The sequence below is a fragment of the Scyliorhinus canicula genome, chromosome 2, assembly GCF_902713615.1.
Source record: "Scyliorhinus canicula chromosome 2, sScyCan1.1, whole genome shotgun sequence".
In the NCBI taxonomy this organism is placed as follows: domain Eukaryota; kingdom Metazoa; phylum Chordata; class Chondrichthyes; order Carcharhiniformes; family Scyliorhinidae; genus Scyliorhinus; species Scyliorhinus canicula.
The window spans coordinates 180887834-180903271 of NC_052147.1; the positions used below are offsets into that span (position 1 = coordinate 180887834).

Below are 15438 nucleotides of genomic sequence, written 5' to 3' on the forward strand. Positions count from 1 at the left end.
TTGTCTGAAAAGGTTTGTTTAGCTCTATAGGTGCCAGGCAGGGTGGGGAACCTCACCTAAACAGCAATTCCCCATGCAGGAGTAAAAACAGTGACTGTAATAGTCCATTTAATCGCCCATTTGTCCCATAATATGATTTCATTGAATGGCAGAGTAGCCTTGATGGGCTGAATGTCCGTCTGCTCCGATGATAATATGGCCATAACAACCTGCCCCACGGCCACCCTTATGCACTTTCCAACTAGGGTCACTGAATAAAAATCAGAGGCAGGAACTCTGGCTACCCCTGCTGAAATCAAGCATTTCAGAACAGGCTGTGGATTGAAACTGCAACTGTTACAGTCTGAACGATTGGACTGTGCAGTCACTGATTAAAGTACTGTGGAAAGGGGCCAATTTAGTTGGCTGGACAGCTGGTTTGTGATATGGAGCATTGTTAACAGAGCGGGTTCAATTGCCTTACCGGTTGAGGTTATTCATGAAGGCTCTGCCTTCTCAACCTTGCCCCTCATCTGTGATGATTGTCAGTTTCAATCACCACAGTCAGCTCTCCCCCTCAAAGGGGAAAGCAGTCTATGGTCACCTGGGACTATGGCAACTTTATTTAATGTGGGAAATAGCGGCCATTAATTCTGGGGGACAGATATTTACCTTTTTGAAAATGAGAGTCCAAGTTGAAAATGCCATAAACTACCAAAAAGGAATTCTTAGTTTTATCCATAAGGACACTGACACAAAAGTACAGAAGTGATGGTGAAGTTGTACAGGTATTAGTAAGGTCAAAGCTGGAATACTATGTAGAGCTGTGGCACCGTTATAGAAATACCATTGAATGCATAGAAATTATACAGTCAAGATCAATGGAATGATATCAGGATTGAGGGGCTATCATTTTGTAGAAAGATCAAAAAGTAGGTGACTTTAACTGAAACAACGAATAGTGAGGGGAAATGTAAAGAATGCTTGATCTTGACAGTAAGTGGGAAATCTTATTTCCAAGGGTTTGTGAAACAGCAGCAAGGGCCAAGGGCTCAATATTACCACCAAAAGAATAAAGGATGAAGTTAGAAGAAGTCATTCTTCACATCGAGTGCTATTATTTGTGAAGTAATACATTTTGGTAGGAAGAATGAGGCGAGGTAATGTAGCTAAAGAATACCATTTTAAAGGTGATGCAGGAGCAAAGAGACCCGGGGGTATACATACACGAATTGCTGAAGGTGGCATGGCAAGTTGAGAAATTGGTTAATAAAGCGTACGGGATCCCGGGCTTAATAAATTGAGGCACAGAGTACAAAAGCATGGAAGTTATGGTGAATGTTCACAAAACACTGGTTAATCCTCAACTGGAATATGGGTCGGGATTCTCCGCCCCCCCCGCCGGGTCAGAGAACCGCCCGAGGGCAGCGAGAATCCCACCCCCGCTGGCTGCCAGTGCCAGGGTTTTGGCGGGGGGGGGGGGGGGAATCGCGCCGCGCTGATCAGCAGCCGCTGACAGCGCCCCCCCGGCGATACTCTGGCCCGCGATGGGCCAGGTGGCCACCCGTTTTCGCTGGGTCCCGCCGGCGTAAATCACATCAAGTCCTTACTGGCGGGACCTGGCTCTATGGGTGGCCTGCAGAGTCCTCAAGGGGGTGCGGGGGGATCTGGCCCTGGGGGTGCCCCCACAGTGTAATCGGGGCCCAGCCGTACGCGGGCGGGCCTGTGGCGTGGGGGCACTCTTTCCCTCCGCACCGGCCGCTGTCAACCTCCGCCATGGCCGGTGCAGAGAAGAACCCCCTGCGCATGCGCTGGGATGACGCCAGCACATGCTGGCGCTCCCACGCATGCGCCAACCCGTGCCGGCCGGCAGAAGCCCTTCGGCACCAGTTGTCGTGGCGCCAAGCCCTTCCGCGCCGAATGGTGCGTCGCCAAACACTCCGACGCCGGAGTGGTTCACGCCACTCCTCGGCGCAGGAGTGGCCCGTCCCGCCGGTTCGCGGAGAAGCCTGCCCATTTTGTCTATTATTGGGCACCATATTTTAGGAAGAATGTGAAGATTTTAAAGAGGGTGCAATAAGATTTACAAAAATCATTCCATGGATGAGGGTCTTTAGTTAAATGGATAGATTAGATAAACTGGGGCTGTTCGCCTGAGGGAGAAGATTAAAATGTAAATGCCACTAGAGTCCCAGAGGACTATAGGATGCTGCCCCGACTTTTGAAAGAGAGCTGACTAGTGGTGATTTAACCTGATGGTCACCACACCTCAGATGAGGGACAAGGCTGAGAAGGTGGTGGCTTTCATGAATAACCTCAGTTGGTATGGGAGTTGAAACGGCCCTTTGGTGTTGCTCCGCATCACAAACCAACCATCCAGTCTGTGGTGATATCATGGTTGTGTTGTAGTTCATCGACTGACCACAAGGAGTCTCATTAGTATAAAAGTGGTAATGAAAGAGTCAGCTGACATCAGACTGACTGAAGATCTGGAAGAGAGAGGTTGCTTGTGCATGATCATACTGTTGTTCATCTGTTGTTTTGTATATAGTTGACCCACAGTTAACGTTAATAAATAATTTATAGCTATAGCTACAATCGTTCTTGTCATATAAATCAGACCATCCGTCAAGAACATTACATGGTACCAGGATGGGATTGTATTAATCACTAAAAAAAACTATCAGCCTGCCAAGAGGTCTTCAGAGATTTGAATATTTTGCAGACTACCAGAATTAACAACATCAGTGTTGAACCACCAATGAGTCTTGGATTTCAAAGTAATATGGACAGCAGCTGTCACATGTTTAAACAACAATTTAATCTGTTTCTTACTGCGGTGAATTTAGGAGATCAATTAGATTCACGTAAGGTAGCAATTCGCCGAACTGTGGCAGGCCCCAAAGCAATTGCTATGTTGAATAATTTCAAATTTGCAAACGATTAAGAGAGTAACAATTTTAACAAAGTAACTTGAAGATTCGATGAACATTGCACCCCCAGAAAGAGTGAAATTAATGAATGTTATGTGCTTAGATCACGCTTGCAGAAGACAGAAGAGTCCATAGATCATTTCATTACTGAGTTAAAGTTAAAAGCTAAAACCTGTCATTTTTCTGTGGCGGAATCTTCCATGATTCGTGACCAGATTGTGTTTGGTGTGAATGAAAATAACCTTAGGGAATGGTTGCTGAGGGAATCGGAGCTACCTTTGAAACAAAGAATGAAGATTTGTCAGGCTCATCAGCTAGAAGCACAGCATTCTAAAATGTTTCTCAGCAATAGCGGCGTCTTCTTGGAGGAAAGCACTCCGGTTGTTGCTATTTTCCAAAAAAACATCCAAAAAAGCAGGAAAGTTCCTGCAGCTCCTCATACAATCAACAAACAGGTTCAAGGTCAGGACAAAGTATTTCTGTGTAAAAGATGTGGTCAAAGACACAAATTAAGGCAGTGTCCAGCATTTGGCAAGTTTTGTTCTAGATGCAAAGAAAAAAAAATCACTTTGCTCAGAATTGTTATTCTAAGCTCATCCCCAGATCCGTCAGCACAGTGAAAGACACAGCCTCCAGTGGTGAAACATCATTGTTTCTTGGAGTAATAACACAGAAGAAGAATGTTTTGGAGACATCAAAAAATTCTCCAGCACTTAAAAAAATGTAAACAGGCACTCTATTTAAAATAAATGCGGTTCATCTGGAGAAATGGCTGCTACCACTTGAGGTGATAATGAGGTCCAATTGAAGTTAGATCCTGGTGCCAAAACCAATTTAATCAGCATGACTGGTTTAAACAATCTAAAAATTCAGCTGATTAGAAGGAATCACAAAACATCTCTGAGAGATTACAATGGTTCAAGCATTACATGTTACGGTGCTTGTGACCTGGGTGTGGTGGTGAAGTACAAAGTTTATTCCGTCCCATTCTGTATTGTTTATGCGAGCATGGATTCATTGTTAGGTGATCAGTCCTGTGAAGACTTAGGTCTAGTGCAGTTGGTATATAGCATCCTCAAAAGATTTGGATCAACACTCCGACGATTCTGAGAACATGCTGAGCAAATTCAGCGATATATTCACAGGTTTTTGTACACTACTATTCACCAACAAGATACAACTCAAAGAGGATGCAAAACCTGTGATACAGGCACCAAGAAGAGTACCTGCACCTCTTCAGGATCGACTCGAAAAGGAGGTAGACAGAATGACAAAATTAGAAGTAATCAGAAAGATAGAAGAACCTACCGATTGGGTAAACTCCATGATTTGTGTAAAGAAAAAGAATGGCGATATTCGCATATGCATGGAGAACATTACCAAATACCAAAGCGTGAGGAAATCACATCTGGGATGGCAGATGCACAATTTTTTATGAAACTGACGCAGCTCAAGGTTTCTGGCAAATAAAGAGGAACAAAGTAGAAAATACTGCACTTTGGACGGTCCTGCTTTCTGAGATGTCCGTTTGGCATAATTTCAGCATCAGAAATTTTTCACCGTGCCATGGAGCACATAACCAAAGGCATAGAAGGTGCACACGTCACATGATATCATCGTTTGGGGCTGAATCATAGAGAGAACAATACGAGGTTGCTTAAAGTTGTAACAAGCATCAGGGGAAATTGGCTGAAGTTCAACAAGCAAAAGTGCCAATTTGGAATAACTGAGGTCACATTCCTAGGTGACAATCTCTTATTGCATGGCATTGAAACGGACAAGGACAAAATCCAAGCAATTCTCAACATGCCAAACAAGAAAGCCATCTTAAGAGTGATCAGCATGATCAATTTTATAGGGAAATTCATTCCAAACCTATCATCAAAAATAGGTCTACGAGATCTATTGCATGAGACAACGGATTTCACTTGAACTGAGCAAAATGAGCAAGAGTGGAAGAAGCTCAAGACTTCACTAACCACCACGCCAGTTCTCACATTTTTTGACCCATCTAAACAGATTAAAGTGTAAACAGACGTGTCCAAAGATGGTCCAGGAGCAGTTCTTTTGCAACTCGAGCATGCGATTGGAAACCAGTCACACATGCATCACAATCCATGATGACAACAGAGCAGAGTTCGCTCAAATCGAAAAAGAATGCCTGTGTTTAGTTGTACGCTTGGAAAAATTCCATGGCTACGTGTATGGGTTTTCAACTTTCACAGTTGGGACAGATCATCATCCTTTGGTTAACATTAAAAAAAAATCTCACCCAGATGTCTCTGCGCATTCAGAGTTTAACGATCAAGTTACAATGCTCTGATTTCAATCTCATCTACACGTCAGGCAAATATTTGTTCTTAGCAGATGCATATCAAGAGCGCCTTTGCAAAGTATTAGTTGTGAAATTGCTGCAGATGTAGATCTGATTATTAATCTTATTTCCACATTACTACCAGTATTAGATACAAAAGTAGGTGAGATCCAAGAAGAGACCAGGAAGGATCAAACTCTTCAAGAGGTGATGAGGACCATCAACTCACACCGGACCAGAGGTCAATGTATGGAGTTCTACAATATAAGATCTGAGCTCATTATCATTAATGGAATAGTACTTCATTTGAGCACTATAGTCATACCTTAATCTCTTCGCAAGGATGTATTAAAGAGGACACATGAAGAACATCTTGGGACTGAGAAGTGTAAAAGGAGAGCTCATGACTCTGTTTACTGGCCAGGTATAAAGAAGGATATTGACAGGATAGTCAGTTGTTGTGTCACATGCCAGACGCATTGTTGCAAGCAAACATCTGATGCAAATATCTGATTTACCAACGGCACCATGACAGAAAGTAGCGATGGATCTCTTTCACCTACGAAGGAAAGATTATTTAATGATCATAGTCTATTTTTCAAACTATCCCGAAATGGCTCTACTGTCAAGCATAACGGCAAGCAGTGTAATACTGCTTACCAAGTCAATTTTTGCTAGACACGGAATTCCTCACGTCGCCATGAGTGACAACGGTCCCTGTTTCAACTGTAAAGTGTGGCAACACTTCTCAATCGTGTATAATTTCAATCACGTCATGTCGAGTCCGTTGTACCCACAAGCCAATGGAAAAGCCAAAAGAAGATATACATATTGTTAAGCAATTGTTGAAGAAAGCAATGGACAACCAATCTGATCGATATCTCGCACTATTGAGTTACAGAGCGTCACCATTGTCACATGGTAGATCGCCAGCAGAGTCACTCATGAATAGAGGTTGCGTACCAGACCTGCATACTTGGAAAATAAGGGGGAAAATGCAGTGGTACTGCAGGAAATGAAAAACATTAAAGCAAAACAAAAGCAGTTCTATGATAGAGTGTCCAGAATTTTACCACCTCTGAGTAGTGATGACATTATAAGAATAGAAGATTCAGACAATTGGTCGAGAAAAGCCATTGCACTTGAAGAAATAGCACCTCATTCCTACAATGTACAGACAGAGGAAGGATTGGTTTGAAGAAGAAATTGTTGCGCATTCTTGAAAACCAGAGAAGACTTTCACAACAATGTGATGGATGACAAATCTACGTCAGTTAAACGTCAGCTGCAGAGTCAGTTCAGCAGTTCCTCAGCATGCGAATGTGATGGAGAACACTTAATCAACAAGTTCTGAGCAGCAAGGTCAAACGTTGAGAAGGTCAACCAGTGGTCAACTGGGCAGCATGGTAGCACAGTGATTAGCACTGTTGCTTCACAGCACCAGGTTCCCAGGTTCGAATTCCGCTTGGATCACTGTCTGTGTGGAATCTGTATGTTCTTCCCTCGATCTGTGTGGGTTTCCTCTGGTTCCCTCCCACAGTCCCAAAAGACGTGCTTGTTAGGTGAATTGGACATTCAGAAATCTCCCTCTGTGCACCCAAACAGGCGCCGGAGTGTGGCGACTAGGGGCTTTTCACAGTAACTTCATTGCAGTGTTACTGTAAGCCTACTTGTGACAATAATAATAAAGAAGAGATTCAGAAAAAAACCTGATTAACTAAATCTGTAGAATTGGACTATTTGTATATACTATGCTTGCTGTTCTTGTGAGCATGTATATATGTAATATATATTTGTTAAACCAGTTTTAAAAATGTTAAAGAAAAAATTAATACTGTTAGACCCACAGGCTAATAGTATCACATGTAAATATACTGATGATAATGTATTAATTTATTCCATCAAAGGAAAGAGAATGTGGTGATTAACCAACTGACCACTAGGAGTCTCATTGGTATACAAGTGAGTGTTAGAGTCAGGTGACCGCAGACTAACTGGAGAGCTGGAAGAAAGAGGTTGCCTGTGCCGATCATACTGTTATTCATCTGTTGTTTTGTATATAGTTGACCCACAGTTAATGTAAATAAATCGTTTATAGCTTTAGCTACAAGTGTTCTTAAATTATAAATCAGGCCATCCGACAAGAACATTACACAGTCAATTTAGCTAATCTATAAAAACGGGATAACCTGGATTATAATGAGCCATTTCCTGTCAGCCGTCTTGACACAAAGGCTTAAAACAAATTCTATTTTTTCTTCTTGAAATAAATAGCAATCCCTCAGCCAAGGCCCTCTGTTGTGAAGGAGGTCCTTCTCCAATAATCCTATCTGGCTCCAGATGCCCAGGAGGTGCTGTAAATAACCTCTTTATGTGAATTAAAGGAACATCTGGTTAGGTGGAGCAGTGTTCGAGGCATTTTACAGCCGAGAGGTCAAATTTGACCTTGCAAAGTGCAAATAGTTTTGTAAATCATTCCCCTGCTTTCATTGTTATTGTACTTGGATAATCATTCACCAAAATTAGAGCCAAAACTGATGATCACTTTCAAAAAAACACACTGTCATCCTTATTTTGCATTTCATATCTGCTTTATGCTTCTGTGTAATCATCGCAATTGTTTTTCAATGCAGTACCCGAGTTATACCTGAAGGAGAAAGGCTATAAAGTTCAGTGAATTCTCGATGCATGATCATTACTGAGTTAATTATTATTTTTGTTTTCTAAAAAAAATAGAAGTGTATATTAGCAAATGCCAAAGGAGATTTCAACAATTTCATCAGTCACACAACAGTAATAAGAATATAAATAGTACCCTGCATTGAAATGTTTTAGTGTTAATTGGTCCAGGATAAATAATTTTTTTTCGATTTTAAAGCGTTGTGCTTATGACGAACACTTCACAATGTATCCAGCACTGTGCCTAACATTGGTAATTACCTGTTGGCATACAATGCCTTTTTATCCTTGAACAGTTCACTAGCCTCGAGCTTCTCTTCGAAAATAGCTCTCTTTTGTGCTGTGAACTGATCCCTGTACTTCTTGCACTGCAAACAGAGCACAACAGTTTGTTATAATTTTTTTTAAAATCTCCTTTTCCTTTTCGTAATGAAAATCCAAGAAGACGCCACACTCTCCGGTTTAGTTTGTATGTTATCCAACAAAGCATGTGAGCTGTTATTGCTTCTACCTCGCCTAATGGCTCTTTAAATCTGAATGGTACTGTAATGTTTGTTATAAATGAACAAAGGTGAATTGCTGACTCCCAAAACACCATCAGCCTATTGTTTTGTTCTTTCAGTCATTCAAAAGACTGACCAAGTCAAGGCCATCCATTTGAAATGCCTGACCATTTTTGTTACCCTTTCCGGAGTTTTTGATAGCTTTCTGCAAGGAAACCATTATAATAGTTTTCTATTGTATTAGATAAATTCTCGTCGTCCCAAAATGGGACACTCAGTCAGGTTGACTATTGGAAACAGTGTACTGAAGCTTCCAGAGTTTGAGAATGTTCATGTTTCAGGACCATTTCGGATCACATCAGCAGTGGGACTTCACACACAGCCATATGTGAGCCAACCAACTAAAGATCCACTGCTTGGAACATCATCCAATTAGGCAAGGTGGGTAAGTTCCATAGGTGGGAGGGAGATAGGATATGCTGGCAGCCTCCACAGTGTCACCAGAGAGCACTGTTGTGAAGGAAGTAGCTGGAATATCAATGACACAATGGAGGTCTTGTTAAGGGATCAACTGACACTGTATCAATTACAGCAGTATCGAAGATGTCAGTCTTCAGATAATCAAACTATGGCAAGCCTTTGAATACATCAGCCTTGCCACTTCTTGTGGTAAGCACTAAAAAGCCTCTAAACTTTACACAGTTCTGACCTCTAAACTGTCGGGGTCTGACACCACGGGGATCCTGGGTGCTGCTGACTGGCCCCAGAGGCCGGTTTAGCTCACTTGACTAGACAGCTGGTTTGTGATGCAGAGCAAGGCCAGCAGCGCAGGTTCAATTCCCATACCGGCTGAGGATATTCATGAAGGCCCGCCTTCTCACCCTTGTCCCTCGCCAGAGGTGTGGTAATCCTCAGGTTAAATCACCATCCGCCAGCTCTCCTCCCTCAAAGGGGAAAGTAGTCTATGATCATCTGAGACAATGGTGGCTTTACCATAAATATTTAATTATTAAAATCTGACAAAATGTTATTTTGTTTTGTACCCTCCATAGGTGGAAGATCCTCTTCAGCTCAGTGTGTGTATTGTCCAGGAAGAGGTATGATCGCGCAGGCCAGGTCGTCTCTGTGGGGGACATTGAAGGCAGCTTCTTCTTCAGTTCTAAGAAATACTTTTGTATCTGGTTTAAAGTAAAGCAATGCATTACAGTCAGTGCTGTTAAAAATGAGGTTATAATGAAGATTGCTGTGTTTCAGGACTGTACCTTTAATTGAGAGGAAAATGGAAGAAGAAAGAGGCCACGTGATCTGTTGTGAATTCTGTTCAACAACAAGCTCGAGTGGCTTGGCTGTTAAACATGATGTGGAGATGCCAGTGTTGGACTGGAGTGAGTACAGTAAGACGTCTTACAACACCAGGTTAAAGTCCAACAGGTTAGCTGCAAATCACTAGCTTTCGACACCCAGCGACACCCACATCTCATTGAATGAATAAATATAAATATACATCTGTCTATCTCAACCTTGAACACACTTAATGACCCAGCCTCTACAGCTCTCTGCAGTAAAGAATTCCACAGACACACTTACCCTCTCAGAGAAGGAATTACTCCTCATCTCTGTCACAAATGGTGACTAGACGGAATGGCACTCACGGGAGTCGCCCAAGGGATCGGAGCCTGGCCCTGGTGCATGTTCTTTGGACTAGGGTGGTACCCTGGCACTATTAGTGCCACCTGGACACCCTGGCACTGCCAGCCTGGCACCCTGGCAGTGCCACCTGAGTGCCAGGCTGGCAAGGGGTCACAATCTGGGTTGACCATGGTTGATTTATCCTTTCCTTGAATCCTTCTTCCTCACTGGATATATCTTTGGAATCATAACTATTTTCATAAATGTCAGCCAGTGCTGAACAACTGTCTTTTCTGCTAACTTCCTTTCCTAGTCCACTCCTTCTAATTTTTATCTTAATTTCTTTATAATTACCCTTAATGAGTTTCGCACAATTGTTTCTGACCATGTTTCTCCCTCCCACACTGAATGCTAAATTCTACCATGTTATGGTCACTGTTTCCTCAGGGCTTTTGTATTCCGAGAATGTTTACTAAACCTGCTACTTCTTCCATAAACATTCAATCCCCCACCACTGACAAACAGTGGCAGCTGTGTGCCCCATCTATAAGATGCACTGCAATAACTTGCCAAAATTCCTCAGGCAGCACCTTCCAAACCCACGACCACCACTATCTAGATGGACAAGAGCAGCAAATACCTGGGAATCTCATCACCCAGAGGTTCCCACCAAGTCACTCACCACCCTGACTTGGAAATATATCATCGTTCCTTCACCGTCGCTGGGTCAAAATCCTGGAACTTCTTCCCTCACAGCATGGTGCTGTGCATCTACACCTCATGGACTGCAGCAGTTTAAGAAGGCAGCTCACTAGCACATTCTGAAGGGCAACTAAGGATGGGTAATAAATGTTGGCCCAAACAGCAACGCCCACATCCCGTAAATTACACATAGCCACCAAAATAGCCTGATCGCTGGTTGGATCTACGACATATTGTTCTAGAAAACTGTTCTGAATGCACTCTATGCATCCTTCCGTAGGCTACCAATTTCATTTTCCCAATCTACATGAAGATTAAAGTCACCCATGATTAATGTATTGCCTTTTTTGACGTATGGATCTCCCCTTGCATAGCCCTGGCCTAAGTAACAATCACTACATTTTAAAGCCATTCTTCATCAGCGAAAGCCTCAGGGTTTGAAAAAGGGCTGTTATTGTAACTTTAGTATAGTTCAAATAGTTTTTTTTAGTTTAATCTTGTTCTTTGCTCCATTAAGAGGGGTCTATTTTTTTGGTGGCAGGTACTTGGCTGAAATAAAGCTTATTTTGTTTTATGAAACATAATGGAATCCTTATTATCCACCAGAGTGGGCACATAGGACCTCAGTTTAACATCTCCATCTGACAATGCAAAGTCTTAGTTTACATTTTAAAGTGAAATCTGCTTTGGCGTTCAATCATATAACCGTTTGACCTTGAGAGGAGAGTGTTACCAATCTAGCCAGTAACAGGTGGGATCATCGGTGACTGGTTTGGCATCGGAAATTGTAGTTTTGGGATTTGGAATTGTGCTTTAAACACATTAAGGAGATTTTGGTGGCAGGTTTGAGCCTGCAGGTACCCTGAGCAAATGTTCAATTATCTGTTAAGACAGTATAGTTAACAGTTGCTCAATCCATTTGATTCAATTAGCTTTAACCTCCAGATGATAAACTTAAAATAACATTTAACTCAACAGTTGTTCGAACTCCATAAATGGCATAGATCATTGCATTTAATTAGGACACATATTTACCAAATACTGGAATCCATCAATATGATTTCAAACTTATTCTAAATTGCACAATTAGCAAAGGAGCAAATTTCTATCAACTTACAATTCTTTGAATGGTAAACTCATAGATCTTCCTCCCTGCGTTTGCACGGAAGAATTTTCTGTATTCCCTCCGGACCTGAAAAAAACAGGAAATAAGCAGATGTTTAACACAGGTAATTCTTCTCTGAAGAAGAGTCATATGGACTCAAAACATCAACTGTTTCTCTCCCCACAGATGTTGCCAGGCCTGCTGTGTTTTTCCAGCATTTTCTGTTTCAATTCTTCAATTGCTTTGTTGAAAATTACCGTTACAGTTGTAGCACAGAGAACAGTTTCTACTGCCAGAAACCAGTAAGAACTGGAATTCAGAAATCACACTAAACGTCATTTAGGAATCTTAAATTCAAATTAATTTGACACAGAGAATACGCAAGAAAACAATAAGTCAATCAATCAGTAAAACCAGTCAGCAAACGCTTTGATGAACAAAAACATGCACATAATCTGCAAATGGAAATGTTAGTAATGGATTAGGAACCAACAGGGTTATTAGCACTAGTTTTCAGAACCTTTTCAAAACAGTGGGCTCCTAGGTCAATTACTTTACTGATAGCTGTTGAAGGGATAGTTATTCTGCTCTTTACAACATGAATTCAAGAGAATTAAAAACAACATTCTCTTTAGGTTCTGGATGACTGGAGAAGAATCCATAAAATCAGAAGTTGTACCAAGGGCCTTGCAGCTTTGATGACAGTTTGTATGTTTGTATCCAGCCTTTTGTGGCGCTCTAGACTGATGTCCCCTTTACTTCCTTGATTGATATTCTGTGTTTAGTGAGATGTTTCTTGATAATGTGGGATTCCAGGAATAACTTCCAGACTTCCTAGTTTATCTTGATTTCTAGAAGTCTGATTAGGATATGACCCACAGATGTTCCATCCAAACGTCTGTAGTGAGAGGTTTTGTACCATATTGCAAGGATATATCTATTACCTTGTATCTCAGAATGGCAATTGCATGCAAGCTTGGATCCACAGGAAGCACATTCCATATTTTTTCCAATTCTTCCTCTTATTTGTGGTCCAGAGTCTCATGTTAGGTTCTCTTTTGCATTGAATGCCAGTCATGGAGTCATGATACAAAAGAAGCGGGTTTCAGGGAGTGCGAGTCTTGGGGGAGGGAGGAAGGGGTCAGCTCCTACTGAAGTTATTCAAACATGACAGAGTTCCTAAGGCAATATCAAATGTGGAGGCCACAGCATGGGTCATGTTGGATGAAGGGGAATTGGTCTCTCAGTTGTTGAAAGAGCATCATCTGTCAAGGAGATTACCTACTGTGGTGATGTCTTTGTCATGTCAGGTTCTTACCCTAGAAAGATTTTCTATTATATCAGACTACGGTCTAATGGGCTTTAAAGGATTTTCATGGAGATGCAAACGTTTGTCAAGGCCATTATTTGAGGTTCCTCCTTCCGCAGCATCTTTTTCTTGAGGTCTATGAGTTATCTTATGGAGTTAGCTGGAAAATCTTAAACTCGTGCCCAGCCATGCAACCCTTCTAAGAAAACTACAATAAAATATAAATCAAACTTTTCCCTTCATTTTTGATTCACAGGTAAATATTCTGAGCCTCAGTTATCTTCATGAACATTGGTGAGGCTATGTTACTTCACTTTGGAACAATGCAATCCCCTTTAAGAGTTTTGATCCATTGGGAGGATAAACAGTATTCCAATGGATTTTGAGATTCTCAATTAAGCTTCATCAGTCCTCCTGAGCATTATACTACTCACAACTTGCCTCCTGTTGATTTCACAAATATTTATTACACAGCACCTAGATTTAAATTGCACGCACGATTCCTTACTACCATTATTTCTGTGGACAACTTAAACAAATCAAGCTCAAATTCCGAAAAGAGTAAAAAAGATGACAAAACAATCAATCAAATGTCCATCCTTCCTGTGAACTTGTATCTTTTGCCAATGATGAGTCTAATTGTACCTCGCAATGCCATCTAAGTGTCAACATAAGAATCTCTCAAGAATGCTGCACCACACTGAGTCACATAGTGATGGGACTTGGAACTGAGCCAGTGACTCCCACATTGCGCGCTCCCCATTTTAATGGCGTCACTATGAGCAGTGAGAGCAGAACCTGCGCACAACCTAGCCATCAACTAAGCAGAGTGACCCCACTAAATGCACTTGCTGGAATAAATAAAGCAGTCATGGAAGCTAGATATCAAGTGAGATGTTGTGCTGAAATTTTTAAAATACTGTTCCCGAACTATACGTAATCTCTCATTGTTTGCCACAAGTAAATTTGCAGTTTCGGCCATTGGTGAACAGCGAAACAGTGAACTGGCTGACAGCAGCAATTTTAGGAAATTAGCTTTTTCCAAAACCTCATTTATTTATGCATGTAGCTATGTTCGTAAGTTGACCATAAAAACCCTGCTTGTGTACACCTGATGATGTAACCAATCATTTAGCAAGAGCTAAGAGAAACAGCAATCAGGGAGTGCATTTAATTTTATTAATGGATTAACAGTCACCATTCACGTGGGTTTTAATTTCAAACTTTGATAAGACTCCAAATGTGAGAAGACACGTATAGATCACTGGGAAACATTCCATAAATGTAGTAAGTGTACTTCAAATAAACTCATTTCAGCTAAAAGAGTGGACAAAACATCAATGCCAACATTTTCACTTTTAATTTTCATCAACTGACATTGAGTTCCAGACTAAGGAGAAGTGGTCTTGAAATTAGTACAGTTATGGAATGATTAGTGGTTAATGTAACTTCCATTCAGATGGACTTTAGAGGAATGTTGTGTGAGCAAGTACCTTTAGTCCAAGCCAGTAAGCCCAAATGACAGCAACCGCATGTTTACGCCTGGCCTCTTCCTTCAGGCGTCTCAATTCTCTCCGTGCCTAGAGGGTTGCACATAATCAGTGAAGAGGCAGATTGGTAGATATAAAAGAGAGGCAGGTAAACAGAGAAGGAAGTTCCCAAAAAGCATTGAAGGAATGCGGGTCAAAATTATGAACGCTTTCACCACACGATCAGATGCAAACGTAAATGCATAAGTCATATCACATGAATCAAACAGCATTCAAACTATGAACGTAGTCCGGAAAACCTAGATTAAGTTACCAGTACTCCAATAGTGTCTTTCCATAGAATAATAATCAACATCATGTCTTATTCAATTTAAGCTCCTGCATTTTTGAGTTTCAAATGTATTTCTTTCAGTTCTACTGATGGCTGGTGGATTGATTACTCAGCACATGACTGCAGTACAGCAGTAAAATAGGGGCAATTTAGCTCAGTTGACTGGGCGGTTGATCTATGATGTGGAGGCCAACAGCACAAGTTCATTCCCCGTACTAGCTGAGGTCATTCAACCTTGCCCCTCGCCTGAGGTGTGGTGATCCTCAGGTTAAATCACTACCAGTCAGCTCTCTCCCTCATACGGGAAAGAAGCCTATGGCCAGCTGGAACTTTGGTGACTTTACTTACTAGTAATACGCAGCACCCTGGATATACATCCACATCACAATTCGTTCTAGCTCTTTATGAATAATATACAGAAACAATATAACATTCCTTTCTTTAAAGATATATACAATGCCTCT

General features: G+C 41.5%; 1 protein-coding gene across 5 annotated transcripts in view; it reads right to left on the reverse strand.

Moving 5' to 3' along the window:
• The window catches only part of myo1b (myosin IB), a 336645-nt gene that overhangs the window by 24663 nt on the left and 296544 nt on the right, over nucleotides 1–15438 (reverse strand). For 4 of the 5 annotated variants that reach the window (XM_038789124.1, XM_038789122.1, XM_038789123.1 and 1 more), the window contains 4 exons: nucleotides 14647–14733; nucleotides 11857–11931; nucleotides 9452–9586; nucleotides 8167–8273 (listed from right to left, as the gene is read on the reverse strand). In XM_038789124.1, the coding sequence (XP_038645052.1) occupies nucleotides 8167–8273; nucleotides 9452–9586; nucleotides 11857–11931; nucleotides 14647–14733 (404 nt within the window). The remainder of the gene's footprint in view (nucleotides 1–8166; nucleotides 8274–9451; nucleotides 9587–11856; nucleotides 11932–14646; nucleotides 14734–15438) is intronic. The other variant, XM_038789125.1, reaches the window with a different exon arrangement.